Here is a 22,483-nt window from a genome sequence, read left to right as displayed (position 1 = left end):
ATATGTAAGGGTTGCCTGTCCCTACCCAAGTCTATTCACTGGAGGAGAACAATATGTTGGTGTCGGTGGGATTCATCTAATCACGGATGATTCTTTAGGGGTATGCCATCTGCTTAGTATTGTCATGATTTTGTATTCTCTGCTAAGAACTGGTGTGTTTACTTCAATAACTCTACTATGGTATATATAAACAAGCTGCTGTGTAGCTATGGCTTCACACGATCTAGTGGAAACGTACCCTTTCTTTTCCTTTTTCTCTTCCTCGAACCTCTTGGAGGCATCTGTGATGTCATAACTCTGTCTCTTTCATCATCAACATGTCCCTTTGATGTCACAGACCACCCCCTTTGTTGCCAACTTCCCCCCGCTGGCTAGTAAATTACTTCAGAAAAGTTGGCAACCCTTATTCCAACCAACTATTGGCAAGAACCTTGTATCTTTTCCCCATGTCTGTGGCATTATGATCTCCTCCCACAACTCAGAACCATACAGGTGGATTTTTGGGCTCCTAATAAAAAACATTGACCCAGTGTGTGTGAATGTGATAGGGAGCTTAGATTGTAAGCTCCACTTGGACAGGGACTGATGCACAATCAATTAGTTATGATGAGTGATTGACTTTTTTTGTAAAGCTCTTGATAAATGTGTTGGTTCTAAAGGATAACTGTTGTTCCAAAGAGGAAATCCTGATGGTTGATACCTTGCTGATAGTGAGTAGAGGATGTTATTGGATGACAGGGGGCTCACTTCCCACCTGCTTCATCTGCCATTCGATTGGAGTAGGTGGATCAGTGTAGTTTGCCCATGCACAGTAAACCAAAAATGCATGTGGTCAGCTGACTCAGCCCCGGGCTGACCAAATTCAACCCCACAGGACCATCTTAAGTGTTGATATACTATTTTTAAAATTGGAAACATCTATCATTGTTACAGAGAAAAGCTATATAAAGTAAAATTGTCTTTCAGTGGAACGTGGCAGCCGCCAGATTTCTTGGCTAGATCCTCACGCCTCTTAAATCAAATAGGAGTCTGTGCTTTTAGTAGGATCTGAGGTTTTCATAGCAGTAAAACATGCAGACAGTTTAGAAAAAAGTGTTTTTATTTATATATTATCAAATTCAATCAGTTTTGGCTGTGGAATGTTGGTGCTGAAACAGGCCTGTTGACACATCTTGATGGAGGTCCAAGATACATCTGAGAACAGGAGGTTTTATTTCATATCATTTTTTAATTCTTTATTGACATCAAAGAACTTGGGTTTCGGCTGAACGAATGCATTCTCTTTCGTCGACCTACTAGTATCAGGTTATAGTCTGGATCATTGTTTTAATCGGATGTGGGCACGAGATAAAATAAAATAGTTGGACGACCATCTAAAGAGACTTTTAATTGAATCCTATATGATATGGCACAGTATTCTGTACTGTTCTAAGCTGCCAGTTGGAGATTGATGAGCAGCCTCGGAATGTTCACTGAAACTGAACAAAGATGTAAACTTCTTCAATTGGAGAAAAAAAATCTCTTTTGTGGTGATCGTTCTTTGAGTCGTTCCAACAGCTTTTGTAGAGTGGTTTTACTGAATTCTACAGTAATCCCACAAGAAACCACTGCTCAGTATAGTCTGACAGATTCCAGGCCACATGGGCCTGTGCTTTCTGATAAACTTGTAAATTTTCCCACCTAGAAAATACTGTTTGTTTTCCACGGGCTTTGGAAGGAACCTCCAAGGCTTCTGTTACAAGTGCTACTGATTAACGCCATACTGTAAGCAGCTGTTGAAGAGGTCAGCCGCGAACCGATGTTGCAAAAACTCAAATTATTTAGGAACAAAATCATCGTATATTGGCCCTTTGAAGTGTGAAGAGCCGAATCGTATTACACTACTGTATATATGGTTCCCATTATCATTAAACCTTTTTCCCATACAGAAGCTATGTACAATATTGTGAGAAGGTAAAGTACTCTACAGTCCTACACCATCAAAGGAAAATGTTCACTGTTTGATAGATTAATACCGCTGACTTAAAGAAACCAAGGTCGTTCCAGCTTTTATACACTTTGTTCAGTTCTTCCAGACATGTGCTAAATAATATTATAGCTCAATTTTACATGGTTCCTACATAAAAGAGTTATTTGTAACATATTCAAATGGTTTTAAGAGTTATTATATTATTATTGTTACCTAGTTGAGAGCAAGGTCTTCTGGGTGTCTCCCTCCCTTTTCTCAAATATCACAAGTATGTCTCTGCCGTGGCTTGCAGAGGAACTTCCTGAGTAGTCATATAAAGTCTGGTTTATATGGCAAGGGCAAGTTGCATTATGGGCAACAAACATGGAGCTTGGCTTTTTGCATTCTGTCTGTCTATGTTCATAAATATGTCCTAAAGTCTAAAGTGGTCATTTACTATATCCCTGGACAAAAGTTCAAGAGGACTAGAGATTCAAATGGCTCCCACTCAGTCCCCAGGGGAGATGCAGCCAGCAGGCGACCTGCTCCCCTCAGATTTTTGCCACTCTAAGCTTGGGCCTTTGCGGTCTGCATACAAATCCAGACCTGTTTCCCCCCAAATGCCCCTGCCAAATGTAGGCAGTGTTCTATTCATGGAATGCACATCAATTTTTCACTGGGCAAGGCACTAATGTGCTAAAACATGGCAGCACAGATTGTACTGTTTTTTGCACTTTGCACCTGCCCTCCACTACATAAATGCTTTAATGAATTTAAATATGTTTAATAATCCATCAAATATACAATCGATATCAAATCTTCCATAACATTGGTTTAAGAGAAAAAGATCAAGAACATTTTTTTTGCTTAGAATTGCATTTTTTTTAAAAAAATTAGGCTACATGAATAAAGCTGGCCATAGAAGCAAAGATCCGATTGTACGAATCCTCAATTCGTAAGATTTTCAGACCATGTGTGGAGTGTCCCGCCTTTTTTGTCCCATGAAGATCAGTCTTTTGGACAATTGGACAGGTTAAAAGGTTTCTGTCGGCTGCCGATAATATCTCTGCGTGTATTGCCGATCGGACGATTTTCAGTGGGAGACTGTCACTAGCGTTTGTTGGACATAACTTTTGTACGATTGCTGTCAGGGGCAGAACCTCAGCTGATCTGTTCTTTTACTACTTTATTTGATCTGAAAGGTTAGTGGCAGGTCTGGAGATGGGAAAGTTCCCCTCCTCAAACGATCTGATCTTTGCGTCTATAGCCAGTTTAAGAGGAGTTCCACTGTCATTAATCCATTGTAGTGGAAACTTAAAGGGATCCTGTCATCGGAAAACATGTTTTTTTCAAAACACATCAGTTAATAGTGCTACTCCAGCAGAATTCTGCACTGAAATCCATTTCTCAAAATAGCAAACAGATTTTTTTATATTTAATTTTGAAATCTGACATGGGGCTAGACATTTTGTCAATTTCCCAGATGCCCCTGGTCATGTGACCTGTGCCTGCACTTTAGGAGAGAAATGCTTTCTGGCAGGCTGCTGTTTTTCATTCTCAATGTAACTGAATGTGTCTCAGTGGGACATGGGTTTTTACTATTGAGTGCTGTTCTCTACCAGGCAGCTGTTATCTTGTGTTAGGGAGCTGCTATCTGGTTACCTTCCCATTGTTCTTTTGTTTGGCTGCTGGGGAGGAAAAGGGAGGGGGGTGATATCACTCCAACTTGCAGTACAGCAGTAAAGAGTGATTGAAGTTCATCAGAGCACAAGTCACATGACTTGGGGCAGCTGGGAAATTGACAATATGTCTAGCCCCAAGTCAGATTTCAAAATTGAATATAAAAAAATCAGTTTGCTCTTTTGAGAAATGGATTTCAGTGCAGAATTCTGCTGGAGCAGCACTATTAACTGATTCATTTTGGATTTTTTTTTTTTCCCATGACATTATCCCTTTAAAAATCCAGTTACCTGTATATTAGTCATCAGTTAAAGTTAATGCTTCATTATCAATGGTGCTTGAGTAAATTATACCTTGTTTAAATCTTCTAAACCCCTTTCAATTAGACTCTTAATCAGTCACACCAGTCAATAAACAAATCCCCATTTACAAAGAGCATCCTGAAGGTCTTATGGTCTTCTTGACGTGTGAATTATAGAAAAAGGGAGATTCTCCAATATTAGGATTTGACAGGTTTCTTTATTTGGGGGCCTTGCGACAGCCCTGCCATTGTTACAGGAGAGAATGCAAAACTATTCTTGACCTGGCAAAGATGCCTCATGTTCCACTGAATGGCTTTGTGAGGCAGCCTCTTCACAAAAGAGACAGATCTCAAACCAGATAAGGCAAGTGACATGAAAGAGCATCTTACGGAACAATACTAAAGTTGCGTCATTTAACTGCTTTGTTCTTCCTTCTGGATATCTCTACCCTACCTATCTCTAGCCTACCCCTGGCCACACTTCATGAATACAACACTGCTGACCACAGGCTGCAATGTATTCATCTTTGGAATGCAGGTGTCTGCAGTATGTTTCAGAGCTAACTATGTGCAGGGCAGGATGCAAGTGCAAAAAACACGGTGAATTGCACCCATTTTTTGTACCTTGCAACTTGCCTTGCATAAAGTAAATTACACCCAAGGAGAGCTCTGTTCTTCATTGTGCTGCTTCTGGGCTTGAACATTGCAAGATAAGACCCATTTTACAGACATCGGGAACATACTTCTGTTTTTTGGCCAGATGTCTACCAGATGAAATAACTAGGAATGCACCGAATTCAGGATTCAGTTTATTTGGCCGTATCCAGGCTCTTTTTGTAGTACTCTTATTGGACCAAATCCTTAGTATCTATCTGTAATGCATTCAATGTAACTCTGGAAAACTTACTGACAATTTTATTTTTGATTCTGCTCAAGTTTGAGGATGCAAATTAAGATGATTGATTTTTGAGGAGGATTTGGAATCTTTATGAATACAAAACATTATGGATTCATTGCATCGCTAGAAATACTGCTGTTTTTGCTTGTGTTGTAGTGGTGGTGGTGGGGGGGGAAATGACTTTTGTGTTCTTTACAGATTTAAAGATTTTTTTTCCTGAGCTTTTTCAAGTTCATTTTTATTTGATAAAATAAACTTCATAGACTATGTAGAACTTTGCAGTTGGGTGCTAAACTGTAAGCTTAAAGGGATACTGTCATGGGAAAACAATTTTTTTTAAAAATGAATCAGTTAATAGTGCTGCTCCAGCAGAATTCTGCACTGAAAAAAAAGCAAACAGATTTTTTTATATTCAATTTTGAAATCTGACATGGGGCTAGACATTTTGTCAATTTCCCAGCTGCCCCTGGTCATGTGACTTGTGCCTGCACTTTAGGAGAGAAATGCTTTCTGGCAGGCTGCTGTTTTTTCTTCTCAATGTAACTGAATTTGTCTCAGTGGGACATGGGTTTTTACTATTGAGGGCTGTTCTTAGATCTACCAGGCAGCTGTTATCTGGTTACCTTCCCATTGTTCTTTTGTTTGGCTGCTGGGGGGGAAAAGGGAGGGGTGATATCACTCCAACTTGCAGTACAGCAGTAAAGAGTGATTGAAGTTTAGCAGAGCACAAGTCACATGACTTGGGACAGCTGGGAAATTGACAATATGTCTAGCCCCATGTCAGATTTCAAAATTGAATATAAAAAAATCTGTTTGCTCTTTTGAGAAATGGATTTCAGTGCAGAATTTTTTTCCCATGACAGTATCCCTTTAAATTCTATTTAAACATGATTTTACCAGTATTTGCCTTTTAGACTGCACTTAAGGTTACACAAAATGGTTCTTTTGCCTAAAATAAAAGTCTCTGAAAGTTTCCCCAGTGTATATCTTTATCTGATAAGATGTAATGTCACAGGCTATGCAGAACTTTGCCAACTAGTAGCTACTCCGGAATATGAAAGTTTAAGTTCTATTTAAACATGGTTATTTAAAAAGGTTGCATAGAATGGTCTTCTTCCATAAGTGAGAAAGTCTAGTGACCCCCAGTAAGGGGGGTCAATCTGTATAACCAGCGAGTTATAATTCATGCTTTCTAGAGAAAGTATTTACTGATGCACACTAATGCAACCTAGGACAATCTTAGAAAGAGGAAGGTAAAGAACTAAAGTCATAGAATTTGTATCTGCCTCTTTCCAGTGCCAATGCAGTGTCAATTTTTACCTTGTTTCTGCTCAATACTGTAGAATCCAGCTAGATCACCTGGCACTAGTAAGTTCCCATAGCGCTGATAAATTGCAATGGAGTCATGTATGTCATTTTAATCTAATCTGGCTCTGCTTTGGGGAGATTAAGAGTTTATTGAGGGATGCGTTAGAAGAATGAGTTAAAAAATAAATAAATAAATAAAAGATTATTCATGATGTAATTATATTTGGCCTTTGAAATAGGAATCCAGACTGTTTACCGGTTTATACTATTGTAGTGTGCATAAGTATCTGATGTACTAAGGAAGTAGCTCATTGTCCCTAAAGAATAGAATTGTTGATGTCTGGAAGGATCCAACATATCTAATTCTCTTTTGTAAGCAGTAAAGAGAGTAATATTGTTAAAGGGAAACATAATGTGGGTAGGAAAGGGATTTATTTCTGTCTAGAGGATATTGCCACGGTTTATATGGCATTTCACAGTTCAGCTATACCTACAAAGCTATTCAAAACATTATATACTTGTTTAAATCCTTTGCTTGATGGTGGTTGTGAAATAACTGCCTGTTTCTCATTAAAACTCTCAAACGCAGGTTTCCTAGCATGACTGTTTCTACAGATGGGGGGGGGGGCTGCTTGTTCAGATTTGAACAACACGGAGAGAGAAACTTAAATTAAAGGAGAGGTTCACCTTAAAATGTAATTTGAGCAATTGATCTTCAATTTGAGTTTGCAATTGATCTTTATTTTTTGTGCTTCTTGAGGTGTTTATCTGCAGCACCCCAATATAGAATTGAACTGTTTTGTTATTAGGGTCCCATGCACCCTAGCAACCAGGCAGGGTGTGAGCAACAGTCAGGAGAATGAGTATGAGAGTATGAATATAAAGATAAGCAATAAAACCAATTATAACCCTGGTAACCAAAGAGCTGTAGTTAAGGTTATAGAATTTAGTACCATACTTGCAAATTTTCCTAAATTTTCAGTGAAAGTGCCAGAAAGCAGTTCTCAAATAATGTACAACTTACCCCAAAAGTGTGCACCATTTGGACTTGGAGAAGAATAGCTTCATGAGAGGAACAACAAAAAGGAGGAAGTTATATCTCATTGGGTAGTTCCTTTTACCTAATAAAATCTGATAGCTTTAGATGTTTTAGGACCCAGTAATAGTGAACCACATTGTCCTCTTTGATGACTGTTCTATATCAAGAGTCAAGTTCCAAAGAGCAAACACCTTATATATTACTCATATGCGCATGGCCAGTTAAGGTCTTGTTGGCCAACCATCCCATTGGCCTAATGATAACCAATATGACCTTTGAAACCTTTTCAATGCTACCACTTATAGAGTTTATTAATCTAACTTAAAATAGGTTTCCAAAATGCCTTAATTTATTAACTATAAATTCATTATAAACTGAATTTCAATCATTAGGCAAGCTAGAGGTTTGGCTGTTTTTTTTCTTAAGTCTTCTGCTTCAAATAAAAAACAGCACCACATACAAAATGTTTTGGTTCTGTCTGTTTTGGTGACATTATATATTTAATTGAGTGTTTATATTTGCCTTTGTAGGTTTCCAACAGGACACCTCGACAGACAGAGGATGAAGGAGCTGTAAATAAAATTTCTGGACTGTGGGGTTCATGGGGACCATGGTCTAGCTGTTCTCAGACTTGTGGACTAGGAGTTATAGAAAGAAGTAGGAACTGTTTGTCTCCATATAAGCAGGTACCTTGGGTACCAGGAGCAGAACCAGCCCCACACATCATGCAGACCATTCCTCAACCCTCACAGAATGCTGAAAGATCCCATTTATATCCACATGGCGCAGCGAGGCCAGCATTCCCACTTCACACAGATGGGGAGATTGCAGCACCTTTTGTAGACCTTGGGGGTCAAAGACATTCTCCGACCCTTCGATACAATCCATTTAACCGCCACACAAGACAAGGCACACATTCCAGTGGATCTCAGCCTCCGATCCAGAACCGTGACAACACACCATACCATAGATCCATAACCAGTCGAGGGCGGGCTGCAGCACGGCATCCTGAGACAGGGTGGTATCCAGCACCTTTGGAGACTCCTTACCTACAGGAAGAACTTCTTGCTCCTGAAACTTTCTCCATGCACAGGAATGATCATCAAAGCATACCATCATCCTATAACCGGAGAAACATCACCAGGCAGGTTGAAGACCCTGCACCATGGCCATTCTTCCCAGATTCCATTCCTCTCCTAAAACCTGAAAGTTCTGAAGACCACAATCCAGGGCAATCTTTTTCACCACTGACACCAACCAAAGAGTCTCGGTTCTCTAGAAGGTATAAACCCAATGAAATAGCATGTTTCTACTGCTCTGGAAATTCCTATTTACATATGCATTAAATAGATAGATTTATCCATATCTATTCATAATTAGATTTTCTTGTAATATTTTCTAGGACAGCATGAAGAAAAAAAACAAGTCTTGGGTGGAGTTCTACTTTAAACTGGGATAGACATACTTTGGAACTCCAGATGTTTTATAATTGTCGTTTTCAGCATTCTTCACACCAGCTGTGTTATTGGAAGAACTGCACCTGGAGCACCAAAGTTTTTATCTCCCTAATTTAAAATATCTTCATGTTATATAATACCCAATAGAATAAATAACTAAGTGACACATCAGTTGAAAGGTTAACATTATTGCCTAAACATGGAGGAAATATCTTTGTAGTTTTCATCTCTGCAGGTTTTATGAAAGTACACAGTGTCAAACTGGAAAGTCAGGGGCCCAATCAAACACCATAGGCCACTGGCCCATTCCACAAAACGTAGTTTTCTTTTCTATCAATTTTCCATATTTTTTTTACCGTGTTCTCCTGACAATAGACCCTCTCTTCTTCCACCTTCTCACCAATCTATAATTTTGTCTTTATTTCATTAATTATCTTCTTCCATCCATATCTTCTGTCTTATATAGAAATGAGAAATGACCATGGTACAGGCCTAGAAGGACAAATGAACATACGGGCTACTAATATCTGGAATTTTAGTTAACCTGCTACTTTCATTTGCACTCATGACTGATGCACATGGAGAATGCAAAAAAAAACTTTAAGGCAAGTCCTTTGGCATAGAAGTCCACCTGTCACCACTCTGTGTGCATCAGCCAAGACACTTGTCATTATTGATAAGAGGAGAATGGCATCTACTGCTTAATGCTGAAGGGCAGGGGTTGGCAAAATGCCCTGTTTCATTATCCTAGGAGCTCCTACTATTGTGGGAAAATTCAATACTCACTGTTGCCCAGACCAGGAACTTTCTGTTTTTAAAGGGGGATGATATGCTCTGGGCCAATAGGCAGTGGGCAACATTGAATGTCAGTACATCCCTGATCTCCTCTGGCTGTAAACCCATAATATAAGAAGGCAGGGCAGGGTGCAAAAAAGGATTCAATGTGCCATGTTTTAAGTACTTTGTGCCTTGCACTTTCCTGTGCATTCCCGCCATAAGCATACATGAACGCATTTGCCAAAGCTGTGTTCATTCGGGGAGGTCATAGGAGGCACGTAAGCTTGTCCCTGTCCTGGGCGCAAGCTGAAGTGGAGCCCTTTACTTACTTCCCTGTGGCAGGAGGGGAGGACAAGGTTGCCTTGTGCAAAGTACTTTTAGAATGTGCACTTATGAGCATGCTTTTGCTTCCCTTAGCACTTGCTCTAGCACTTGCGTCCACAGTCAAAGTAAATGACCCCTTTACTGTTGGAAGACTTGACTAAACACACACATTTATAGGTTGCTCATTTTTGGGAATATCCAACTATATAATTTGGCCAAGTTCACAGTAAAACTTCAGTTTTTGCAATTTGACTTTTTCTAATCTCCTCATACAGCAGATGTGTTTTTACTGGGGAGCCAAAGCAATGAAGCTTTTGGATAAGGATCTTGTTTGTTCAGAGCAAAGGAAAGTGCTGGAAATTATACTCCATCTCTAACCAACAGTCTTTTTATAATTCCCACACAGAGAAAAGTCAGTTTAAGCCAATTAAGTGTTTAGATGCCCTAGCCTTTTACTTAATTCCTTGTATGGGCAGCTGTTTCAAGGAATCTGCTACATTTGCTTTTCTGAAGCCTTTGCCAAGATTCATGGACATGAAGAAGTGGATTTTTTTCCTTTTGGCCAGCTCATAACTTTACAATCTGTATATTTTGCTTTTGTAGGGGATATCTGACAATTTTTTTGCATTTGAAACAAAAATCATTATTAATAGCTCATGAGAACCTTTTTTTATTATATATGTATGCGTTCTCTTTTAGATCCCGTGTTAGAAATTCAATCAAACCAGGAAAGTATGGCTATGGGAAAGTGCCCTTTGCTTTGCCACTCCATAAAGACAAAGAAGAATCACAACGGTCTAAAAGGCATCACAAATCTCTAGATGATGAAACTACAGTTGCACCTTGGAAAGAAGAGGAAATACCAACTGAAATACCATCCCAAAATGACAGACAAGTTTATTACATGCATAATGCAGATAGATCTATAGTTCATAGCCCAGAGCCTTCACAACAGAAGAGTTCTCAATCTCATAAAGGAGAATCACTGCAACACCATTTATCTCATATAAAACATAAGAGACATGAACATCCTTCGTGGCCTGAAAGATTAGTCAACATTTCTCATTTATTGATGGGACTTAGTGGATTTCAGCAGAAAGCTCTTAAAGGTGATGAGTCAAAACATAAATCTATAGAAACAGATTTAGCTCCAATAGTACCTGTCCAGGAGAAGGGGCTCAATCACAGAAGGAGGAAGTCCAATCAGAATGGCCAATCAGAATGGATCTCTGAGATCCAATATGGGGATTCTACAAAAGATAGTGCAAGGCATGGCGATCAAAATTTTGGTTCTAGAAAGCAAGTAGATGAGGATTCTTTGAGCAGGGTAGCTAAGATTAGAAAAGCTCGTTCTACTAGTACCAAGCTATTATGGGCAGATGAAAAACCTGTTGAACAAAAGTCATCTTCCATTGTTTCTTCAGTTACAGCTAAGGAAATTGCAGTGGCAGACAGTTCCAAGATAGTTGCACAGTCCGATGTTTATACCAGAAATGGAGACCAACCCTTTAGAAGAATATCTAGAGCCAAGATGTTTGGCACAGTAAAACCAATGCAAAGTAGAACCATAGGTCAAAAAGTTGACACGCCTTTAAGGTTGGATACAACCAAGAAAGGTCAGAACGAGAGGACTCTGCTAGAAGGATCAGTGTTATTAACGCAAAGGGAACGCGCATCCCAATTAAAAAAGGTTTCAAAACATTCTGAGGACTCTGAAATAACAGCAGATGAAGTGGATCAACAAAACCATCAGGCAGCATCTGATTCAGTGCCTTTGCCCAGATCCCGTAGCCAGCGTCAGAGCCAGAACAGGCATGGTGCAGACAACAGTAGGGTCTTCCAAAGTCTGTTCAGAGAGCATCCTTCTATTCACAGGCCTTCTCAGTCAGATCCATGGCCCACCTATGGAAGGAGTCCAGCTATGGCTCATGAAAGAGAACAAGATGTGAGAGAAAGCATTCAACAGAACTCAGAACTTCCTCAATGGAACCTTTACAATCCAGGATCTGAGGAGTTTCATTGTGAAGGGGAGCAGAAGCAATACAAATCATGCAACCAAGAGGTATGTCATGTTTCCAAAATAACCAGACTACTTTTGGTGTGGTCAGCACAGCTAAACATATATAATAAGTTGTCCAATATGTATATGGAGAGTTGCAGGCATTCAATTATGGAATAGAACCATAATCTACATTGTCTCACAAATTTTGTTTATATACTTTGGTACATGCACACTTTGCAGGTAGAAGTATAACTAGCCTTCCTGGTCAGCAGTTTCTTCCGAAATGCAAAGCTCTGCACCGTATTTATGTAGAAGTTGAGTTCAAAAGAGGCACATGCACATCCCTCTGTCAAATAACTCCTAGTTCTATGGTACGGTAACAAGACCTTATCATTAATACTTTTTTTATAAATTTGGCACAATCATTTTTTAAAGGGATTCTGTCATGGGAAAAAAGTTTTTTTTTAAAATTCTCCAGATAATAGTACTGCTCCAGCAGAATTCTGCACTGAAATCAATTTTTCAAAAGAGCAAACTGATTTTTTAATATTTTATTTTAAAATCAGACCTGGGGCTAGACATGTTGTCAGTTTCCCATGTGCCCCCAGTCATGTGACTTGTGACTGATAAAATTTAGTCACACTTTACTGCTGCACTGCAAGTTGGAGTGGTATTGCCCCCCTCCTTTTCTCCCCAGCAGCCCATCAGCAGAACAACGGGAAGGTAATCAGATAACAGCTCCCTGCAATTCCTCCAATTACATTAAGTAGGAGAAACAATAGCTTAAAGGAACAGTTACATCAAATAAAATGAAAGTGTTTTAAGGCAGATACACACGCTCAGATTTGGAGGAGATTAGTCACCCAGCTACAAACCTCCTCTTTTCGGGACGAATAATCTCCTCGAACTGCCTCCTGCCGGCTAGAATTTAAATCGCCGGCGGCATGGCAATTGGTGCGCTTCGTTTTCCGTTTTAGTTTATATAAACAAGCTGCTGTGTAGCAATGGCGGAAATTGAAAAAAGGCTTTATAGCACTGGTTAAATAGTGGATAACAGGTAAAACCATTATGTTCTACAGAGCTTATCTGCTATCAGCTGTGTAACCTGAGCCTTTTCTCCGTTGAATGACTGCCCCCATTGCTACACAGCAGCTTATTTATATAAACAATAGTAGTGTTTTTGAAACAAACACATCAGTTTTACCAGTGCAGGGAAATACTGCATTATATTATTATTTCTTTAAGGGTAGAGACACGCTTAGATTCGGGGAGATTTAGTCGCCCGGATAAGTCACCTTTTCTTCGGGGGGACTAAACTCCCTGAATTGCCTCCCGCCAGCTAGAATCTAAATCGCCGTGGGATGGCACTCTGTGTTCTTGGAAACAATTCCATCATGAACTACTGGCTTTTTCTGAAAGCAGGATCAGGCAAAATGACCTGAGATGACTGCCTACACACCAATTTTACAGCTAAAAAATATATTTGTTGATTCAGGAATAACATTTTAAGTGGTAGAGTTAATTATTTGCATTGGAATTTAGAAATAAAAACGACACCATAAAGATCTTGACAGTATTCCTTAAAGGGAATTGGCACATTTTAACTTTCACAAATTTGTCCTACTACTTCAATATGTCTTTAAAGCGCTGAGATGCCCGAAGTGCATCAGAGACATTTTTCCAATTAGCATTCCTGTAAGCCTAGTTGTCATGGGTTATTATTGTGATACATAACATTCAGGATATTAGTAGACAAGAGGGAGGGACCCTATTTGGCTAAACAAAAAACACCCTCAAAACTGTTGACATCAGAATATAATTACCCTAGCTGGGAAGATAATCTTTTGTTCTAAGTGTTCCGACTCATTTGACAGACAGTAAAATGTTCAATAGGTTAACTGTTTGACAGCTTAGCTTGCCACATTGTTCCAACAGGCCCTAATTCGAATCACAGTTTGGCATGTTTGTATTTGCTTGTCTACCTTTCATATGGTGCCGCGATTTAATGGGGAGGTGCTTGCCTCCTATTCATTGTGGTTTACAAAAGCTCTGGCTCAGTATTCCAGTCTAGCTGTAAAACAAAACTTTCAGCTAGTGGCTATGCAGAAGCTATTAAAATGCTTTATTAAAGGGTAACCAAGCTCCCCATCAATTTGTGCACAATATTTTCTGTACCCTGTATCGGATTCCCACAGCCCCCATTTATCTATCCCCTATATATCCTCACATTTTTCAGAGCTATGCATCAATGTTACTGGCCGCCATGTTTGGGTGCATAGTTTTGTGGTAATTATTGGAAACCAGGGGCATGAACTTCTGCTTGCTGGTCGCTGCCATGGAAGCATGGAATAAAAGTGACGCTGCATATCAGGGGACAATAAAATTGGCAGCAGTAGGGACTGTTCAGTGGAGTTAACAATTAATATACATGAAGGGGTGTAGCTCCTCTTTAAAGGAGAAGAAATACCATTTTAAACTTGGGGGTGCCAAAAGTTAGGCACCCCCAAGTTTACTTACCTGACACCCATTGCTGGTGCTCCTATCTTCTAGCGAGCACCACGGAACAATTCTCTTCTGCTTCTTCGGTTTTCAAATTTACTGTGGCAGACGCACGCGCAGTACAGCAAAATAGCTGCCTTTTTCGTTAAAGTTCAGCTTTTTACTCTACTATGCATGCGCATGCCGCGAAAAGACCCGAAGAAGCAGGAAGAGGATCGATCAGTGGTGCTCGCTAGAAGAACCCTGGACCAGTGCGGTTTTCTGCTGATAGGAGCACTGGCCCAGGATGTCAGGTAAGTAAAAGTAATCACTTGGGGGTGCCTAGCTTGGCACCCCAAGTGTAAAATGGTATAACTTTTCCTTTAAATTAAATTGCAATCAATTTGTAGTCTTGCCAAATTCTATAGCTTGTTCTCAGCTTTATCATGATACTACATATTCATCCTAAAACCTTCAAGATTGTAATTCCAATAGCATTGTACCTTGTAAATACAACCATGCAAAATTTAGGCATCAAGAAAGAAACAAAGAGCAAAGAGGCACATAAAATTGATTCCTCTCCCTCTGTGCTACCTGTAGTCTTAAGATGTGCTTGGGTGATGTACGTAGACCTACAGTTTGTTATAAGGGCAGATTCTTTATTTTTTTCTGTGTCCACATCTATAGGCATGTCCGAGTGGGGAACCGGATGCAAGAGCCATGCAATGTGCAACGTTTAACAGCCAAGAATTTATGGGTCGTCTGTACCAGTGGGAAGCCTTCACTGAAGGTAAGGTCCAAGAGCTCATTAATTAAGTATACTGATAGCCCTGCTCACAAGCCTTCTCTACTTGCCAGCATCATTGCATGCTAATTGTTTTCTTAATGCAGTTGCAGTTGAAATTCAAATTTTGTCTCCTGATCACTGTGATATAAATTCTGTATTATAAAGGTATCTAGTACCTTAGACATGAAGTACATAGCTAGCAATGGTCCTGATTTAGGTTTCAGGCATACCAAAGACAAATAAATGGTCCCAATGTATAATATTTAAATGTTGGGAGGTATGAAAGTGACAGAACTGGTTTGCTCCGGGACACTTCTTGCTAACGGCTCTCAGATGAGGCAATGCAAGAAAGGGAGACACATGCCATTGCCCAAATTAGCCTTATTATGATGCAATTAAAAATATGTGATAGCATTTTTGCCAAGAGAGAGCTTGGACACAGAGTTGTATGTTGTATCTTCTGTAAATTGTCTAATTCCTCACAAGATCCAATATAAAAATGGATGCACTAGAGATTAATCAGTTGCTTGTGGGAGCATGTTTTACACCCTAGAAGGGTAGGTCTGTCCTGCCATGAAACATGTGCATGTGAAAGGGAATTAAAAAATTGTGTCTCACTGGGTATTGAGGGAGCGGTGGAGCATATGAAAGTGACAGGATTCTTCTCCAGGATGACTCCCTGTATAGAACAATAAAACTCTGCTGGGCGAATCCTTTCACTGCCTCCCAGTCTGGACCTACTGGAGATTTCCATTTCCTTCCAATGGCTCATCCCTGTGACTCTTTTATTTCCTTCATTGTTCCTTTTGGTATAATGAGCCCAGCAGGGAACTGGTGGGACATATAAATGTTTTCCGAAGCATGAGGCTATTTTTGTAATCTAAACTTTATTATTGTTTTATGTGCAGAAGTCCCCCCCACCCCACCAGCACATTAATTGGTAACTGGTTTGACCTGTGGCAGAGCCAGGGCTTGTTGCTGCAGCCATCATCATCACGCAGGATAATGAAGGCTTTTCTAAATTAATAGGCGTCTCATCTCTTGCTTCATACTGAGTAAATGAGCTGTAATGCCTAATGTTCCCTATGATTACTTTTTGGCCATGTGTGCAAAATTATCTTTTGTAAACGGTTTAAGAGAGAGGTGGGTCCAAATGTACTAAATTATGTGATTTATTCTCTGTGTGCACCCCCAATCCCTGCTTCCAGCTTGGACTCTTACCCATTCCTAGCCCGTTTCAGTCTGGAAATATCTGCCAGGGCATACTGGTTAAGGGTTGAGGCTCCATCCACTGATGGTGATGTCAGTGGATGGAGCAATGACATAAATGGGTAGAGTGATGATATCAATGGGTGGACTGTGAGGCCGATTCTGATAGATCAGGCAGAAAAGGATTTAGCGGGCACAGACAGATATTTTCTCCTAAAAAATTGTCAACCCTGTTTTGTCCTAAGTTTGCCTTTGGATAGTGAGTTTATGTTCTCTGTGTGTGGTCACAATGAAATGGAATCATACCTGATATTCCCAAAATAAACTAGTCCTTTCTTACATTCCAGTAGCTAGCTGCCTATCTGTATAGGCTATGACTGATTGTGTGCAACCATAATTCATTGGGTGACCTGTAATCTCCTTACAGCAACTGCTCAGTATGGACAATGATTATATGCAACTTACCTATATATACAGCCATATACATCAGCTGACATGTTTCCACATAATAAAGTTTGAAAACATTTGACGTTTTAAGGGGATATTATACTGAGAACGTATTGATTTTTAACTCAGGAGAAGTGTGTATGTTTTCAATGAATCAACACGTCATCCCCTGTCCCGTGTCCCTAAGGTGATTTATTTATACTGTACTCTGTTGCTTACTAAACCCAAGCTTGGACTATACTATCTTTCACTTTTGTGTTGGGGCCTGTGCATTATATTTATATTTAGTAGAGCAAATATTATGGCAAAGTTCACAAATATTTGGAAATACAGATTAACTAGGCTCTCTGGAATACCATTTGTCTATTTGTTTTACAGAACATTTACAGGGAAACTAAAAACGAAACCTTACATCATTTTACAACTTGTTTCTATTTTGCAAGACTGAGTAGGAATGTTTCCCCTTTGCCCTGGGAATTCTAAGATTTTTACTAGAAAGTCAGCATATGCTTCAAAGGAAGCAGAAATCCAAAATAGGTACTGAGAAATGGAAATGAGGCCCACAAGATCAGTTTTTTCTTCTCCAAAGCTGGAAGTGAAGCCCAGAGAATTAGCTCCAAGCTGGAAGTATTGCCTCCAAGTAAAGTTTTTTTTTCTTCTTCCAAGCTGGAATTGAGACTCACAAGATAAGCTTTTTCTTCTAGAGCAAAAAATGAAATCACCGCTAACCAAGAGAGGGAATCAACTTCCGGTTCTTGATGCAGCCCTCCATGCCGGTCCGGTACGGCACTATAGCGATCAAAGCAGGCACTGAAAGTGGGAAGGAGGGTGGCGTCCGGAAGGTCATCAAAAGCGGTGGAGCCAGAAGGTGGGTTAAAACCGATAAACTTTAATGAAATCCTTAAAATTGACAGTACAAGCAGGCAGGGTGAGTGTAGCTTGACGCGTTTCATGGCCACGAAACGCGTCAAGCTACACTCACCCTGCCTGCTTGTACTGTCAATTTTAAGGATTTCATGAAAGTTTATCGGTTTTAACCCACCTTCTGGCTCCACCGCTTTTGATGACCTTCCGGACGCCACCCTCCTTCCCACTTTCAGTGCCTGCTTTGAAAGCTTTTTCTTCTCCCAAACTGGAAGTGAGACCTCTAAGTAGAGTTTTTTACTTCTTCCAAGCTGGAATTAAGGGCTAGTCCACACGGGGAGATAGCGACGCGTTTGCGGTCGCGGCGACAAAGCGCCGCGACCGGCGCAGGCGACAGTTTTGTATGGGCGCCTATGTAAAAACGCCTGTGCTAACCACACGAGGCGATGCGCTTTTCAACAGTCGCCTGAAAAAGCCTGGCGAGGCATTTTCAGGCGACTGTTGAAAAGCGCATCGCCTCGTGTGGTTAGCACAGGCGTTTTTACATAGGCGCCCATACAAAACTGTCGCCTGCGCCGGTCGCGGCGACTGTCGCGGCGCTTTGTCGCCGCGACCGCAAACGCGTCGCTATCTCCCCGTGTGGACTAGCCCTAAGACTCACAAGCTAAGCTTTTTCTTCTTCCAAGCTGGAATTGTGGCCTTCAAGTTTAACTTCCCCAAAGCAGATAGTCAGTCCTACAAAATGTATTCCTGTTTCTGCAGAGCAAGGAGTAAGACCTAAAAAATAATTTTTCTGGTTGACTTCTCCCAACACAGCATCTAGAATCAAATTGTCATGGGTTGCTTGTAATTAGAGTCAGTGTTGGACTGGGATGCCAGGGGCCCACCAGAAAACCTTAGACTGTCGATCCACTTTCCAAACTATTATTCCTGCTCTCCTCGTCCTCTTTATTCTGCTAGTCTTCTACTTCTGCTTACTATATTTTTATTATATTCTTCCATTATTAAGCATTTTTTCCCAATAAAGAGATAGGGAATGATCATGAAATAGACTAAATGGTTAGAAACAAGAGGGTCCACTGATTCCTGGGCCCACCGAGAGTTTTTCTGGTATCCAGGTGGGCCAGTCCAACACTGATTAGAGTAGTTAGTAGTATCCCTTTAAATCCGAGCTAGCAGAATTGTATTGGTAGGTGCGGTATCTCCATCCCAGGACTGGATTCACATGTCTGAAAATACAAATATGGCCCACACTTTATTCTTTAACACTGTTACACTTGTTTCCCTGCTGAGAATTGGCAGAGTGAGGCATCAATGCCCAGCCGCCCTTAGTTTTACCGAGTTAGACATATGTTGCCTTTTGTTGTAATCCACTTTCTCATGGCCGGTGGTCTGTGCCTAATGGCCCCATGATATCATTGTCACGGTCCATGCGTTAATTGTGTCAATGTTATCTTTGCCTTTGTCAGTGTCTCCAGCTTTCTGGGCCAGGGATGCACTGTGAGAAGAGTAATGGGGTGTCCATTCCACCAGCCCAATGCAGACACAGACCTTTCTTGTGTTTCTCTCCTTCATTCTCTCTTTTTTGGCCACTGTAGTGCCACAGACTTGTCCTTTCCTCAGGGCTGGTGTTAGCATGAACTTGGCGTTAGTTTATATTCCTTCACTAAGCGCCTGGATGGGAATTTCAAACAACGAGCCTGCTTTATCCCTAATGTTGGTGTGAAGACACAAGTTTGTCAGATAGATTGCCTTCCCTTGTTTGCCTCCTTTGCTCTAAACACTTGATTCTTGCCAGAGCCCACACTCTCTCCTTCATGTGGTTTAATGGGGAAAATATACACTTACAGAGGAATTATAACAACCAATTATATTTGTAGAAATTGTGTTTGACTTTTTTCAGTGCCCCTGGCTCCTCTGGTTCTGACGCCTATGCCGCTCTCTCTCCATTTAATAGCATTAAGTGTGATGACAGGTCTAATGCTGTTTTTTGCTGGAAGCACTCAACATCTTTGTGTGCCTTTAAAGGGGAACTATCACGAAAATGAATATAAGCTTCCTCATACTGAAGTAAGAAACTTTCTAAATACAATCAATTAAAAAATCTGCATTGTTTCTGAAATAATCAAGTTTATCTTCACTATTCCCCTCTCAGAATCTGTTTCTCTTCATTCTGTCTTCATGCAGCAGTTGGGTGTCAGATATTCATTGACAGTTAGATCTAATATATCTTATAGGGGGGCTTTCTTTCCTAGCAGCTATAAAGGAGCTCACTCAAATAACTGATTCCAGTACAAACAAAATCTAATAAAATAACTGCCTTTTGCTCAAATCCTGCATGTAGAGAGACAGGATTTATGGTGATTTTAATAGAGTGAGCTCTAATACATCTTTTAGGTAAAAGGAGCCCCCCTAAAAGATATATTGGATCATTCATCTGACACCCAACTCCTGAATGAAGACAGAATGAAGAGAAACAGATGCTGAGAGAGGGATAGCGGGGATAAACTTGATTATTTCAGAAACGGTACAGAATTTTTAATTGGTGGTATTTAGAAAGTTTCTTATTTCAGTATGATGAAGCTTATAATAATTTTCATTTTCGCAATAGTTTCCCTTTAACCTTAAATGCATTCGTAAATTCAATTGCTATTGACTGCAGTATCTGTCTGTCCCTATTCTCATTCCACAAATGCATTGCATGTTCTGTGATAAACAGGCCTGTGAAGAACTGGGTAGGAACTAGAAGTAGGCAGCAGAGGCACATTCCTAGGGCATTAGGACCCTAGCCGCATACTTGTTTCCTTCTATAACTCCGACCCTGCATCATGCAGTGAGAAAGCATGGTTTGATGATGCAAGCAAGTGATTTAAGGTGGCCATACACGGCCCAATAAAAGCTGCCGACAGACCGAGTCGGCAGCTTATTGGCTTGTGTATGGGGCCCCCCGACGGGCTTTCCCGATCGAGATTTGGCCGAAAAATCCCGTTGGATCGCGGGTGCATCTGTTCGTTGATGCGGTCCTGCGATCCGATCGCCTGTTACTATTCGTTAGGATCCGATCGGATGAGCTCGATATTGCCCACATCGCCAAATGAGCAGATCTCTCCGTGTATGGCCACCTTTACAGAGGCGGATGGTTGGTGGTTGCCAGAGCTAGACAAGTTCTTGGTCAGTGTTGCACTGGGGTGGCCCATTGGGGCTGCCACCTGGTGGCCTCAAGCCGCAAGCCAGCCGCAAGCCCCACCACTGCCTGTGTTGCAGTTACATTGCTTCAGCAGTTAGGACAAGAGAAAGAAAATGTCAAACAAATGCTGCTTTTCATAGGAATAAGATTTACATGTAACTTCATTCCGTTAAATAATTAAAAATGTTTTACTTAATGTATAATGGAAAGTTGCCCAGAATTACATTTTCTTTCGGTGAAGATTCAGGTAGATTTTCCCTATAAACCCTAAAATAATATTTAACTTGGATTATAGAGTTGGGCTGCTAAATTGCATGTGAGAGGGCCAGCCTGGGCATAGGTGTTTACATCTGACCAGCTTGAACTTGTGTGGGCGATGGGAAAGAGGGATCATAATTAAAAAGCTGCATCCAGCTGCCAAATGTTGAAAACTCTGTAGCAGCCTTAAGCATTTTTGCCAAACAAGTGGCTAGTTAAGGGCTTTAGTTTCCCTTGAAATTTTCTGGAGGCTGGAATGAAACCAAAAACATGCTCAATGTGTCAGTTTCAACATCTTCACTATACAATACATCTTGAAACATTAATAGCATTTTATTAACTCATTCCTTACCCTTGAGAGGGAAGCTGTATGTAACTATAAACTATTTGAGAAAAATGGGCCAAAAAGCATATTTATGTTAGGAGTTTATGCAGTGCAAAGCTTGCCCAATGGCAATCTCCAGCCTGCCAAATCTTGCAGTGAATCACTGTGCACTGCTCATTTACTTTCTCAAGCCCTTTCAACTATCTTCCCTGACATTCCGGTGCTACTAGTTATATATTCCATCTGGCAGGGCTTTCGCTCACTAGGCTTTTTATACATATGGGCAAAAGAGCTCACACTGGGCTGAATATGGGGTACACAGTTGGTCACTCCGCTGGCAAACTATCATTTTGAGAATCCAATATTTCTCACTGATACCTAACAAGCTTTATGCGTCCATTAAATTGTAGTTAAAGGCAAAGAGAACAATAAGCATTGTGCATGTGTCATTCAAAAGCTATTGTTTAGTAAATCCAAGAGTTTTGAGTATTTCATGGTAATATGTCGCTATTTTATTATATCATAAGGCAGCTTCAATGCATATTAAGTCTTCCAACATAAATGAGAACAAAATAATTGACGCATCGGGATATCCTATGACCCCATACATGGTGGGCATTGGTCAGCCAGTATTTTCATAACAATGTTCTGTTCTGCTGTAATCTCACCTGATTGGCTCAATGCACTTTGAATGCATTTATCACAAGTCCTCCAGTTGAACAACCTGGTTGGATGGTGGGAGATACCCTAGAACTTGCACTTTGGAATAATATTATTATTCTTACAGACCTACAGTCTTTTGGAAATCCACCTGCCAGGTTCCATTTGTTATTTCTCGCAGATATCAACATTCTTTATGGTGGGCCAGCAGTCGGCTCATTCCTCTCCTAGCTTGTCATTCCAGTGGTTAGACTTTTCCCTGCAGCCTCGTTGTCAGGACATTGAAAGCTCTGTAGCACTTTTAATACATTTTACAAGTTTATTTGTATTACTGAGCCCTTGGGGCGTCTGTGTCTCACACTGATAATGATAAATTCTTTCCTGGGAGGAAACAATGGCCACCTTGAGTCAACATCCTCATTGTTTAGCTTGTTGAGCCTGTGTGAGCTTAGGTGTAAGAGCTGTGTCACATGTAGGGAAAGAAATATTTATTTCCATATTCACTGTGTGCCCTGTTAAAATAACTGTTTGGTC

The 22,483-nt window shown here is 40.5% G+C and overlaps 1 protein-coding gene across 1 annotated transcript in view; it reads left to right on the top strand.

Annotated features, from left to right (window-relative positions):
• adamtsl4.L (ADAMTS like 4 L homeolog) overlaps nucleotides 1-22,483 on the top strand; it is a 121,140-nt gene that overhangs the window by 40,359 nt on the left and 58,298 nt on the right. Inside the window, exons 3-5 of the mRNA XM_018231352.2 lie at nucleotides 7,705-8,456; nucleotides 10,432-11,794; nucleotides 14,900-15,002. Coding sequence (XP_018086841.1) covers nucleotides 7,705-8,456; nucleotides 10,432-11,794; nucleotides 14,900-15,002 — 2,218 coding nt within the window. The remainder of the gene's footprint in view (nucleotides 1-7,704; nucleotides 8,457-10,431; nucleotides 11,795-14,899; nucleotides 15,003-22,483) is intronic.

This window comes from Xenopus laevis, chromosome 8L (genome assembly GCF_017654675.1).
Source record: "Xenopus laevis strain J_2021 chromosome 8L, Xenopus_laevis_v10.1, whole genome shotgun sequence".
In the NCBI taxonomy this organism is placed as follows: domain Eukaryota; kingdom Metazoa; phylum Chordata; class Amphibia; order Anura; family Pipidae; genus Xenopus; species Xenopus laevis.
The sequence above is the reverse complement of the archived record's forward strand: the minus strand, read 5'-3'. Positions and strand labels throughout refer to the sequence as shown.